Raw genomic sequence first — 11,581 nt, 5'->3', positions numbered from 1 at the left:
AGGGTGGGATTATGGGTGCTTTCATTATTTGTGCTTGTCCGAATTACTCAGAGTTTCTACAGTGACCGTGTGTTTTGCATGACCCATTAAAAAAAAAAAATGATACACACTTTTTAGAAGGACGGAATGCCAGCCAACCCCTTCCCCCAAAATAAGACCTCAGAAGGAGTCAGGAATGACTGCTCACTGAGTGTGTGCTCTGGGCCGTGTCTTAAGTGTGGGGTTTTACTTACATGATCCCCTGAATGCTCCATCATGCCCCACTTTCCAGGTGAGAGAAAGTGAGGCTGGCGGGGGAGGGGACATGGTGTTCAAGGTCACACCTTGAAAGGGACCACTGTGTTTCTGCCAGAGGTCCAGCTCCTTCCAAAGCCCGTGCCCCTTTCTTTATAACCAATGTTCAGCAATCTGTTCAGCAATCACTGCCACAGACACAAATCGGTTATATATGGGGAAACTGAGGCTCAGTGGGGGGTATGAGTCTTCCTCAAGGTCTCTGAAAGGGGTCAGTGGTGAGTTGGGGCCATGCTCGGGCCTCCCTTCTTAAATGGGAAACTCTTTGGTTAATTATCCATTTATAATGTCCAAGACAGATCCTGCCGGGGGCCCTGAGTTTTCAGTAGCTTTGGGTCTGCAGTCGGGGCTTCTGATTCACAGACTCCAGCCCTCGAGACTCTAGGCCACATCCCAGGAGGAGAAGGGAGTCCACGCCCCCCCCCCCCAGAGAGTTCCCAGAAAGAGTCCTACAAGTGTCTGATGAGGTCACAAAGCCCCCCCCCCAAGGCTCCTCCCCCAAGCCAGGGCTGACCACCCTCCACCGCAGGGCCATGGCCAAGCCCTGGGGAAGCCCCACCCTCTGGGACCCCTGAGCTGTGGCACCTGCCAAGCCTAAAGGGCCAGGGCGGGTGGGCTGGGGGACACTGGGCAGGCCAAGCGCCCAGGTGCCGGGTCCCTGACTCTGTGTCTGGCGTGACCCACCTTTTCTGCAGCCGCCATGAACCGGCTTCAGAACATCAGGCGCATGGAGCCATTCCAGGGACCCTCAAAATGGGTCCCCACACTAGGCGAGCTGCAGAAGACCCTCCAGAGGGGAGAGTACCTGCCCCTCCGCCCGCTGCCCATGTTCGAGAGTAACTTTGTCCAGGTCCCCAGCTTCCTGCACCCTGGGGGCGGAGAGGGGCAGGAAGGGATTGAGACACCACCCCCCCGACCCCCCCCCCCCGGACTGGGGGGTTCGAACCCAGGCAGGCACTGACTAGGCAGCCGCGGGGGTGGGGAGGCTCAGGTGGTAGGGGGCTTGGGCTGGGGGTGCCAGAGGAGCATTGGAGAAAGGAGTGGTCCCAGCCCCTCTCCCTGGCCCCCCAGGTGACCAATCGAGGGGCCCCCGTGTACGTGCACCACAGAACCAACCGTGTGACCATGGGTGTGGCCGCCTCCCAGCCTGGCCTGGTGTTGCCAGACATCCTGCTGATCGCTCAGCCCCCGGAGGGCAGGGAGTGCGCCAGCCTCGTCCTCACCAGGTGCCTCCATTCCACCCCCCACCCCCCCACCCCCCCCCCCCGTTCCCCGGGCCTGCCCTATCCCCACCTCGACCATGACCATGTCCCTCTCCCGCCTCTCCCCCCGTCCCCCACCCCCCCCCGCCCTGCCCCATCCTCTGCTCCACCATGTCTGTCTCCTGCCTCCCCCAGGATGCTCCCGCTGGACCTGACCCGCCTCTACGTGCATGACCTGTCCTCCTGGCGCCTGAAACTGCGCCTGGCCACGGGCCGCTGCTACTACCTGGAGCTGGATGCCCCCGGCAACGAGGCCGGCTTCCTGTTTGACCGCTGGATCCGGCTCATCAATCTGCTCCAGGAGCCCGCCACCACCTGGCTCCCCAGGACCCCGCATGGGCCCGCCAGGGACCCGGCCAGCGTCAAACCTCCTGCCTCCACCTGGCACCTCCAGGTGGGCAGTGCCCCCCACAGACCCTGGGAGCAGCTGTGGTTTTGGATTTCAGAGCCGGGACCAACAGCTGAAATCCAGAATGCCAAGAAATGAGGCTGGGGGTCAGGACTCCTGGGTCTGAGGGAGGAGGGGCTGGAGGTCAGGACTCCCGGGTCTGAGGGAGGAGGGGCTGGAGGTCAGGACTCCTGGGTCTGAGGGAGGAGGGGCTGAGGGCCTGGACTCCTGGGTCTGAGGGAGGAGGCCCGCATTCCAGGATCTGAGGGAGGAGGTGGCTGGTGGCCTAGATTCCAGGGTTTGCAGGAGCAGAGGGCAGGACCCCTGGGTCCTGGCATGGGGACGGGTTGGAGTCCTGGAGTCCTGAGCTGGGTAGGTAATGGGGACGTGGAAACCAGGAGGAGGAACCCGTCCTGACTGACCCCCTCCCCGTCCACAGGACCAGCCCCAGTCCGGACGTTCGGGTGAGCAGCCTCCTTGTCCTCAGACCCTTCCCTACTTGTCAGCCTCTCCTGCCCCAGGCGTGGCCACACCTACCAGCCCTTGAGCTCTCCCCCCTCCCCTGCCCGAGCCTCACGTCCTCCCTGTCGGGGACCCTGACTGGAGGTCCTCCCCTCCTCTGCAGTCATGACTGTGGAGCCCAACTTTCCTTACAAGATGCTGACACTTCAGAAACAGAGGAAGGCCAGGGTGAGCAGGTTGGGCAGGCCGGGCTGGGGAGGGGCCGGGCTGGGGGCCCCGCGCCTCCTGACTGCCCGCCGTCCCTCCTCCCACCGCCAGACCCTCAAGCGCAAATTCAAGTCTCAGGCCGTGGGCGACTCTGTGCCTCTCATCTGGTCACAGCAGGAGCACGCTGAGCCTAGAAAGAAATCTGCAGAAAAGAAGTAGGCTTGGGGTCTTGCTGCCCGCGGGAGGCCGAAGGGCGAGGACCCCGGTGTGGAGGTCACCAGAGTCACCCCACATTGCCCCCTACAGGTTCCAACGAAACCTCCACCCTGACACATCTCAGACCCAAATCCAGGTTACCGGTGAGCACACCTCGCCCTCCCTGTGTGGACCCCCAACGTTCTGGCCCTTCCCCCGAGAGCTCACACTGCCTTCTTCCCGCCCAGAGAAGCCCAGCATCACCATCCGCACCGTTTTCAGCATCGTCTCCAACACCATCAACCACACACAGTCCTCTTCCAAGGCAGCTATTTCCTGGGGGCCCACTCCTGGTCTGAGGGAGGAGGGGCTGGGAGTCAGGACTCCCTCATCTGAGGGAGGAGGGGCTGGGGGCCTGGGCTCCTGGGTCTGAGGGAGGAGGGGCTGGGGGTCTGGACTCCTGGTCTGAGGGAGGAGGAGCTGAGGGGTCTGGATTCCTGGGTCTGAGGGAGGAGGGGCTGGGAGTCAGGACTCCCTCATCTGAGGGAGGAGGGGCTGGGGGTCTGGACTCCTGGGTCTGAGGGAGGAGGGGCTGGGGGCCTGGGCTCCTGGGTCTGAGGGAGGAGGGGCTGGGGGCCTGGGCTCCTGGGTCTGAGGGAGGAGGGGCTGGGGGTCTGGACTCCTGGGTCTGACGGAGGAGGGGCCGGGAGTCTGGACTCCCGGGTCTGAGGGAGGAGGGCCCTGTGTCCTGGGCTCTGGGAGCCTCCCCTGGCCCTGACCATTCTTCCCCTCTTTTCTGTCCACCTACAGTGTTGCTCTTCTGACTCAGACACGGCCACAGTCCTGGGCGGTTTAATTGAGACCCCCATCCGCTGTGCCTCCGCAGACACCCCTGATATTTCCTTGCTGGAATCCTATGATCCCTTCAACACGTACCTGTGGCAGCAGGACATTGAAAACGTGATGGACCCCGATACCAGCACCTTGTCCTCGTCCTCCTTCTCCCCAGCCACCTACCCTCCCCGCTTCTCCCTCCCATCCGCTTACTCCTCCTCCCACAGGCGCAACGAAAAGGCCCAGGCTCTGGGATCTGGGCAGAGGCAGCGGCCTCCACCCTCTCAGAAGACCGCAGCTGCCCGCGTCGCCGCTTGGAAGGTTCCATTCCTCCGTGACCAGTCCAAGAGGGTCTCAGCAATGCGTGATCCATCCCGGAAGATGTCGACTGCACCCAGCCCACCCCGGGGGGCCCCAGTGGTACCCGCTGTTACCCAGAAGACCCCAGCAGTACATGGCCCCCCTTGGAAGGCCCCACCTGTATCCGTTACTTCCCGGAAGGCCGCAGCCAGTCCTGGCCCGGCCCGGAAGGCCCCACCTGTATCGCCTACTTCCCGGAAGGCTGTATCTTCCTCTGTCCCAGGAAGGAAATCCGTGTTCCTACCTGCCCCATCCCAGAAGGCTCTGACCTCACCTACTCAACAGCAGATGACACCGGACGCTGCCACTTTGGGCACGTTGCCCACGGGAGGTCCTAGAGGGCGCGTGCTCAAGAGAAGCCAGCGTGAGGGGACGCCAGGACCACTGATGTTTGTGGGCACCCAGGAGATGGACCTGATAGAGACAAGGACCCAGAAAACATCCCAGGACCTGCCTTTTACCACCACCAAGAAGGAGTTGGAGGAGGTCGTGCTCACTAAAGCCCTGAAGATCACCCTGGATGGCTTGAAGGGCAGGGGCAAGTTGGAGGACAAGGTCCACAGAAAGAAGGAGGAGATATCCCTGGACAAGCCTGGCTTAACCTCCCAGACGGTGGGGCAACAGCAGAAGTGGCTCAAGACCCAGGAGGTGGTCATCCAGGGACCCCCGGAGGAGCAAAGCAGGCCGTTCTCGGTGGAGGGGCTCACCCTTGCCAAGCTGATGATCATGGCCAACTCCAAGGAACCGCCCCTGAGGCCAGCAACAGTCAATCCGTCCTCCTGGCTCTCGAACCCCCCGATGCCTGACACGTCAACAGTCAGCCCCAGTGAGGTGCCCTTGCTGCAGGGGACACCAGAGGTGGTTGGAGAGCAGTCCCTGTTTGGCACCTGGGTGAAGGAGAGAATGCATCCGTGGGCTGAAGGGAGCATGTATCACTGGGTAGAGGCACAGCCCCAGGTTCCAAAAGAGGCTTCCGAAGTGCCTGGCCTCCCCAGGCATGAGGCCAGCAGCCTGATGATGGACAATGTCTCCCCAGATCCCATCAGTCTGCCTGCATCAAGGTGGGAGGAGGTACCCCCGTGGCCCATCTCACTGACCCCCATCTCAGAGATGAAGGCCAGTGTGTTCCAGCAGCCAAAGAGAGCATCTCTTGAGCCCGAGGGGCAGTCAGACCAGCTCGAGGGGAGGTCAGACCAGCTCAAGAAGACTCCAGACCAGCTGGAGGGGATGCCAGACCAACTTGAGGGGATATTAGACCAGCTCCAGAGGATGCCAGACCAGTTTGAGGGGATGCCAGACCAGTTCGAGGGGATATCAGACCAGCTCGAGAGGATGCCAGACCAGCTCGAGGGGATGCCAGACCAGCTTGAGAGGATAGACCAGCTCAAGAGGATGTCAGACCAGCTCAAGGGGATGTCAGACCAGAGTCCCCTGGCCATAACAAAGTTGTCCTCTGATGTCATCTTACCAACGCTCGTAGAAAATGAGAATATGATGGACATGGCCCCTGAGGTGAAGGACATAGAGGAACCGGGTGCTTACAGTCCTTCAGCCAGGTACTTGGGGTGACAGCTGACACGTTCTGTCAACTCCATTAGCTGCAAGATAAAAAGAGGATCATTCCCTTTTTTCACTTTTATTCACGGACTCAAAGTATAGAGAGTGTTGACTTGTGCTAGGCATTGTTCTAAGCACTAGAGATATGGCACTGAGCAATTTGGGGGAGGATATGCTCCTGTCATCTTGTGTGTAGAGCCCAGGGATGCTGTTCAATGTCCTACAATGCACAGGATGGCCCACCACAGCAGAGAATGATCCAGAGAAAATATCAGTAGTGCTGAAGTTAGGAGTCCTGACAATTAAAAGCTAAGTCAATTATATGGCACGCTATAAGGTGATAGCTCCATGGGAAAAGAGCAGGAGAGGGGGGACTAGGGATGAAGATAGGCAGCCTCCTGTATTGGGCTGGTTGGTCCAGGAGGGCTTCAGTGAGTTGATGTCATTTGTGTAAAGGCCCGAAGGAGGGGAAGAAGGAAGCCATGCACACATCTGGTGAAAGTATGTTCCCTGCAGAAGAAACAGCCACTGCAAAGGCCGTGAGGCATGAGTGTGTGTGTGATACGTTGGACCAAGAGTGAGTTCCAAGGGACCCCAAGAGTAGGAAATGAAGTCAGAAGAAGTCACGCGAGTGGTGGTAATCACGTGGGACCTTGCAGGCCATTTCAAGGGCTTTGGCTTTGATGCTGAGTGAGCTGGGGGATTTGGGGCAGAATGGCTGGAACTGGTGTATATTTGAAAAGGCTCTCTCTGGCCAAAGCATAGAGAAGGTAAGGGGGCAAGGATGGAATCTGGGAGAATAGCGAGGAGGCAGTTGCAACGATCCAGGCAGGAGACAAGAAGGGAGGTGCTGGAGGTGTGAGAAAGAGGCAGGATGGTTGAGCCGACAGATTGGCTCATGGATTGGACATGGCCATGTGGTGTCAAGGGCAAATGTAGGGTCTGGGGTCTGAGACACTGGGGAGACGGAGAGGCTGTGAATGCAGCAGGTGGCAGGGAGGGGATCAGGATCGTCTAAGATCCCTGGTGAAGAAGTGGGGCAGGTAGCTGGATATATGAATTGGGAGTGACGGGAAATCATTGGCACATGGATAGTTACCACAAGCCAAGAGACTGGAGGAGGTCACCAGCCAGTGAGTGTCGACAAAGAGGGTGCAAAGTGTTTAGAAAAGGGGAAACCAGGGGCGCCTGGGTGGCTCAGTCAGTTAAGCGTCTGACTTTGGCTCAGGTCGTGATCTCATGGTTCGTGAGTTCGAGCCCCGCGTCGGGCTCTGTGCTGATGGCTCAGAGCCTGGGGCCTGCTTCGGATTCTTTCTGTGTCTCCCTCTCTCTCTATCCCTCCCCGACTAGCGCTCTGTTTCTCCCTGTCTCTCAAAAATAAATAAATGTAAAACATTTTTTTTAAAAAAAGAAAAGGGGAAACCATAGTGAGAGTTGGCAGAATGGCGACAGCCTGGGTGTCAGGGGCAGCTGCGTGTAATGCTGCAGTTAGGTGAAGGAATACGGGACGGAGGCAGGAGCCCTGGGCTTACCAGCAAGGATTTTATTATTTGTTGCATGGTGGGAACAAAGACCCGAATGGGGCAGGCCGACGGGAGCACAGAAAGCAGGGGATCACTTGCCGCAACCCTGGAAAACATGATGCTCAGTGAAAGGAACCAGATGCAGAAGGCCTCATCGTGTGTGATTCCATTTGTGGGAAACTTGCAGACCAGGCAAATAAATCCAAGCGGAATGGTGGTTGCTAGGAGCTGGGAGGAATGGGAGGGACGGGGAGGGATGACTTATTGGGAACAGGGGTCTCCTTTTGGGGTGATGAAATGTTCTGGAGCTAAGTGGAGGTGGTGGTTGTACCGCACTGTGGATGTAATTAGTGTCGCCGAACTGTGCACTTTCAAACGGTTGCAACGGTAAATTTTCTGTGATGTGTATTTCCCGCTATATACCTACCTACCCACCCACCCACGTACACGTACTTTCCTATGAACGTGCGTATGCAAAGAGGGGACGCAGAGAGGAGGGGTCCAGCAGCTTTTTTCCAAGTAGTTTGCTGGAAGGGGAGGGGGGACATGGCAAGAAGTAGCTGGTGTAGGAAGTGAGCACGAGGGTGCTGAAGAGGAGAGAGAGATTAGCATTTGCGTGTTGGTGTGAAGGATCCACAGGCGGGCTCCCCCGCAACTAGGCAGGAGGGAGAAACACTTGGGAGGGACAGCAGGGACAGGAAGACACTGGTGGGGCGCCTTATTCCAGCTCACGCTTCATTTTAGCAGGGATTTACTGAGCCCTCACTATGCTCTTCCTGTGACCTCCAAGACCTCCTCTGGCTTTCTCTCTCTCCGCAGCATACAGAGTTCCCAGAGCCTTCATTAGCGGGATTCGGGGGGAGTCAATCTCGATCGCCAAAGTGTCCAAAGGAGCCCAGCGTGACCAGGTAGCCAGAGACCCTGCGGACCCGCCTTAGTCCTGGTACTGAAGTCCGGCGGCTCGGACACCACCCTTACTCTTTCCTCCTCTTCCCCACAGGCCCCCAGGGTGCTGTGCACCTGTACCGTAAGAAGCAGGGTGCTGAAAAGCCCGGGCGGGGGGATGCTCCCTCTAGGGTAGAGACCAGAGCTATCTATACGTTTATATATGGGGGGGGGGGGGGCGGGGGAGAGCCCGCGGAGCGGCCCAGCTTCGCAGAGATTAAAAGCCTGGGGGCGCCTGGGTGGCGCAGTCGGTTAAGCGTCCGACTTCAACCAGGTCACGATCTCGCGTCCATGAGTTCGAGCCCCGCGTCGGGCTCTGGGCTGATGGCTCAGAGCCTGGAGCCTGTTTCCGATTCTGTGTCTCCCTCTCTCTCTGCCCCTCCCCCGTTCATGCTCTGTCTCTCTCTGTCCCAAAAATAAATAAACGTTGAAAAAAAAAAAATTAAAAAAAAAAAAAAAAAAAAAAAAAAAAAAAAAAAAAAAGCCTGAGTCGGAGACTCGGCAAAAATCGTGACTGGGTGCCAGTGTGTGCGCGCGCGGGGTGGCGTCGGGCTGGAGGTGGGAGGCGGCGGGGGTGGGGGGGCTGGTCCACGCAGACCCTGCCTGGCGGCCCAGAGCGTCCCCTGCAGCGCAGCGGCTCCCATTGGCTGGGGTTCCAGGGGCCCCAGCCAATCCTGCCAGGAGTCGTGGTTTTCCTGGGCTGGGACCCCCCCCCCCACCCCGACACTCAGAAGCGAGGGGCACCGCCGGATGGAGCCACAAGCACAGCTGACCCAGTGACACGTTGACATCAGTCTGGTGAGGGCAGGGCGGGTGGGATCAGGGACTGGGCTTTGGGGTGGGGGCCAGGAACTGGGTGCGGGTCTGAGCGAGAGGCGCCTTCAGGCCCCACGGAGCCCCCTGCCCCTGCAGTAGCTGCCGCCTCCCTGGATGTTGGATATTGAGTTCCAGAAGTCCCCCAAGGGGAAATGGACAACACCGCCCTTCGACCCGCGCTTCCCCAACCAGAACCAGACCCGCAACTGCTACCAGAACTTCCTGGGTGAGACCTTGCGGGCCAGGTTAGGGGGAGGGAGACAGAAGAGGCGGGAAGGGTCTGCCCCACCTGAAGACAGGGAGAGGGTCCCGGACCGGCCTTGGTGGCGGTGACCGTTGGGGTGGGAGGGGAGGGGGGCCATGGTCGGAAGGGGCGGGGCCTCGCCGGGGAGTGGGCGGGGCCTATCTGGAGGGGCCTGGGCCGAGGGGTGGGGCGAGGGTGCGATGGGCGGGGCCTGGCCGGGAGAGGGTGGAACCTGCTCTGGAGGGGCGGGTACCAAATCCTGCAGGGGCGGGACGAGGGAGGAATAGGCGGGGCCTATCCAGCGTGGGCGGGGCTTTGTCTGGAGGGGAGAAGACCCTGTCCTGGAGGGTGGGATCGAGTCTTGGAGGGGAGGGGCGAGAGAGAGATAGGCGGGGCCTATCCGGTGGGGGGCGGGACCGAGGCTTGGAGGGCCGAGGCAAGGGAAGGATAGGAGGGGCCTACCCAGCAGGGACGGGGCCTGTCCGGGACTGGGCATGACCTGGTCTAGGGGCCAGGACTGGGCCTGGAGGGGGCGGGGCCTGGCCTGGAGGGGCGGGACCGAGTCCTGGAGGGGCTGGGCATGGCCTGGAGGGGGTGGACCGACCGTGGAGAGGCGGGGCCTGACTGGGAGTGGGCGGGGCCTGCTCTGGAGGGCTGGGGACCAAGTCCTGGAGGGGCGGGGCCTGGTCTGCTGGGACTGGGACCGAGGCAACCCCGCGGCCCGCTCCGCCCCACCCCTCAGACTACCACCGCTGCGTCAAGAGAATGAACCGCCGTGGGAAAAGCACGCAGCCCTGCGAGTATTACTTCCGCGTGTTCCACTCGCTGTGCCCCAAGAGCTGGGTGAGCAGGGGGCCGAGGGGGCGTCGACAGCCGGCCGGGCGAGCCCGGACCGGGCGAGGGTGGAGGGTCCCGCAGAGCTGAACAAGCGCCCGCCGCCTCCCCTCCCGCCCGTCTCTCCCCAGGTGCAGCGCTGGACCGAGCAGATCCAGAGAGGGACCTTCGCAGGCAAAATCTGACGGCCTGAGTGCGGACGCCCCGAAGGATCAGCGCGCTGACACCCTCCACCCCCCACCGTCCTCGAGTCTCCCCGAGACTAAGCCACACATAAAGCTATGTTGCTGCTGACGTTTCTTATTATCTGGCGTGGGGGCTGGAGAAGACCTTTGTCTGTGGCCTGCAGCTAACACTACCGGTTCTGATGGAGGAGGGGGCAGGGGAGGATTCTGCTCCGTCGGGCTGCCATGGAGGGAGGGTAGGCAGGTGTCTAGGGCGGCAGCAACCAAGCCCCGTCCGCCCTTGCCCCACTGCCTCCAGCAGCAGCCGCCACCAGCCCGGGGTCCTCTCTGGATCTCTGGATGACCACGCGCGCCCACCAGAGTGCCCCTGACTGTCCATCCCCACACTTAGTCGCCCTCCGTCTCCTCCCTCAGGAGCCTCTTCCTCTCTGACCTGAACGCCTCCCCCACCTCCTTCCATTCCCAAGTTCTGGGGTGGGGGGAGTTTACTGTGCACACTCTCCCCCCCCCCCCCCCCCCCGCCAGCGCTGACCCCAACCCTCCCTCCCCTGCTCTGGACCCTTTCTTCACCACTCCCCGTCACTTCCGTGCCCCTGTTTGACTCCATTTGCCATCCTGTCCTCATTCCTTGAGCCCCTCCCAACAGTCTTTTGCACGCCTGGCCCTGTCAGCACTGGCCCGGCCAGAGCAGCCTCTTCCTTGTTCCCCCAAAGAACAGGGGCGGCTGCCCCCCCCCACCCCCGACTTCTCCATTTCCCCAGGATACTCCAAGCTCCTGTCTGAATAATTTGCTCCTGCCGCATCCGGGCACCGGGCCTGCCCAGGCTCAGAGGCAGCAACGCCAAAATCCATCCTCATTCCAAATGACCCCCGAAAGGTCACCTCTCCAAACACCTGCCCCCTCCCCCGCCCCCCCCCCCCCCCCCCCCGCCCGGAGGCTGAGGCGTGACCCTTAACAGAGCGCAGAGCCCTGGGCTTCTAGCCCGGACCGAGTCCTGGCACAGGGAGGACTGGATTCCACTGTGTCTCCCTGAAGCTGTAGGAGGACTCCCGCGACAGCCTGGAGCCAGGCTCTCTCAAATCATGTCAAGAGGCCAGTTTAATCCGGGGCTCGAAGGTCGCTGTTACTGATCAGAACAACTTGTCGGTGACCCTGCACAAGCTTCTTGACCTGCGTGCACCTCAGCTTCCCCAGGAAACAGAGATGGTACAGTCCCGTTACCAGGACAGGTGGGATGATGGGAGGGGCTGAGCGGACTCTGGAGGACTGGCTCCACCCAGCCTCCTGGATGACTGTCCCCAGGCACACCCTCCACGCTGGCCTCATCAAGCCACCCAGGGCGCACCCCAGCCGTCTCATCTCCTGGGATGGCTTCACCCAGATACCCTGCCCCCCCCTCCAATCACAGCCTGAGAGGCAGGGGGGCAGGTGAGTGCGCAGGGCGTGCCGGGAGCGCTGCCCCTGTGGCAGGGAA

At 60.8% G+C, this 11,581-nt stretch overlaps 2 protein-coding genes across 3 annotated transcripts; both read left to right on the top strand.

The window, feature by feature from the left end:
* Nucleotides 1-833: 833 nt before the first annotated feature.
* GARIN5B (golgi associated RAB2 interactor family member 5B) lies at nt 834-5,571 on the top strand. Its single transcript, XM_086688680.1, has 9 exons — nt 834-1,144; nt 1,366-1,520; nt 1,692-1,950; nt 2,384-2,408; nt 2,570-2,634; nt 2,725-2,828; nt 2,920-2,972; nt 3,057-3,133; nt 3,619-5,571. Exons 1-9 carry the CDS (start codon nt 995-997, stop codon nt 5,569-5,571), a joined length of 2,841 nt encoding a protein of 946 aa, XP_086544806.1. The 5' UTR covers nt 834-994.
* A 3,168-nt stretch (nt 5,572-8,739) lies between these two features.
* Nucleotides 8,740-10,215, top strand: COX6B2 (cytochrome c oxidase subunit 6B2). Of its 2 annotated transcripts, none has more exons than XM_086688745.1 (4): nt 8,740-8,825; nt 8,940-9,069; nt 9,830-9,930; nt 10,053-10,215. In XM_086688745.1, the coding sequence occupies exons 2-4, from the start codon at nt 8,958-8,960 to the stop codon at nt 10,104-10,106; spliced, it is 267 nt and encodes an 88-aa protein (XP_086544871.1). In that variant the 5' UTR covers nt 8,740-8,825; nt 8,940-8,957; the 3' UTR covers nt 10,107-10,215. The 2 variants fall into 2 exon arrangements, with proteins under 2 accessions (XP_086544871.1, XP_086544872.1); XM_086688746.1 differs by having other exon boundaries at nt 8,747-8,825; nt 8,913-9,069.
* Nucleotides 10,216-11,581: the final 1,366 nt, after the last annotated feature.

Source organism: Puma concolor, chromosome E2, assembly GCF_028749965.1.
Source record: "Puma concolor isolate L17-30 chromosome E2, mPumCon1.1.hap2, whole genome shotgun sequence".
Taxonomy (NCBI): domain Eukaryota; kingdom Metazoa; phylum Chordata; class Mammalia; order Carnivora; family Felidae; genus Puma; species Puma concolor.
The sequence above is the reverse complement of the archived record's forward strand: the minus strand, read 5'-3'. Positions and strand labels throughout refer to the sequence as shown.

What these genes read in the sequence shown, in the direction of transcription:
- GARIN5B (XM_086688680.1), top strand. Translation starts at nt 995, where the DNA reads ATGAACCGGCTTCAGAACATCAGGCGCATGGAGCCATTCCAGGGACCC. An exon ending in GCCAGCCTCGTCCTCACCAG is followed by an intron (nt 1,521 to 1,691) that starts GTGCCTCCATTC and finishes TGCCTCCCCCAG; the next exon opens with GATGCTCCCGCTGGACCTGA. An exon ending in AAGAAATCTGCAGAAAAGAA is followed by an intron (nt 2,829 to 2,919) that starts GTAGGCTTGGGG and finishes TGCCCCCTACAG; the next exon opens with GTTCCAACGAAACCTCCACC.
- COX6B2 (XM_086688745.1), top strand. Translation starts at nt 8,958, where the DNA reads ATGTTGGATATTGAGTTCCAGAAGTCCCCCAAGGGGAAATGGACAACA. An exon ending in CTGCTACCAGAACTTCCTGG is followed by an intron (nt 9,070 to 9,829) that starts GTGAGACCTTGC and finishes CCCACCCCTCAG; the next exon opens with ACTACCACCGCTGCGTCAAG. An exon ending in CGCTGTGCCCCAAGAGCTGG is followed by an intron (nt 9,931 to 10,052) that starts GTGAGCAGGGGG and finishes GTCTCTCCCCAG; the next exon opens with GTGCAGCGCTGGACCGAGCA.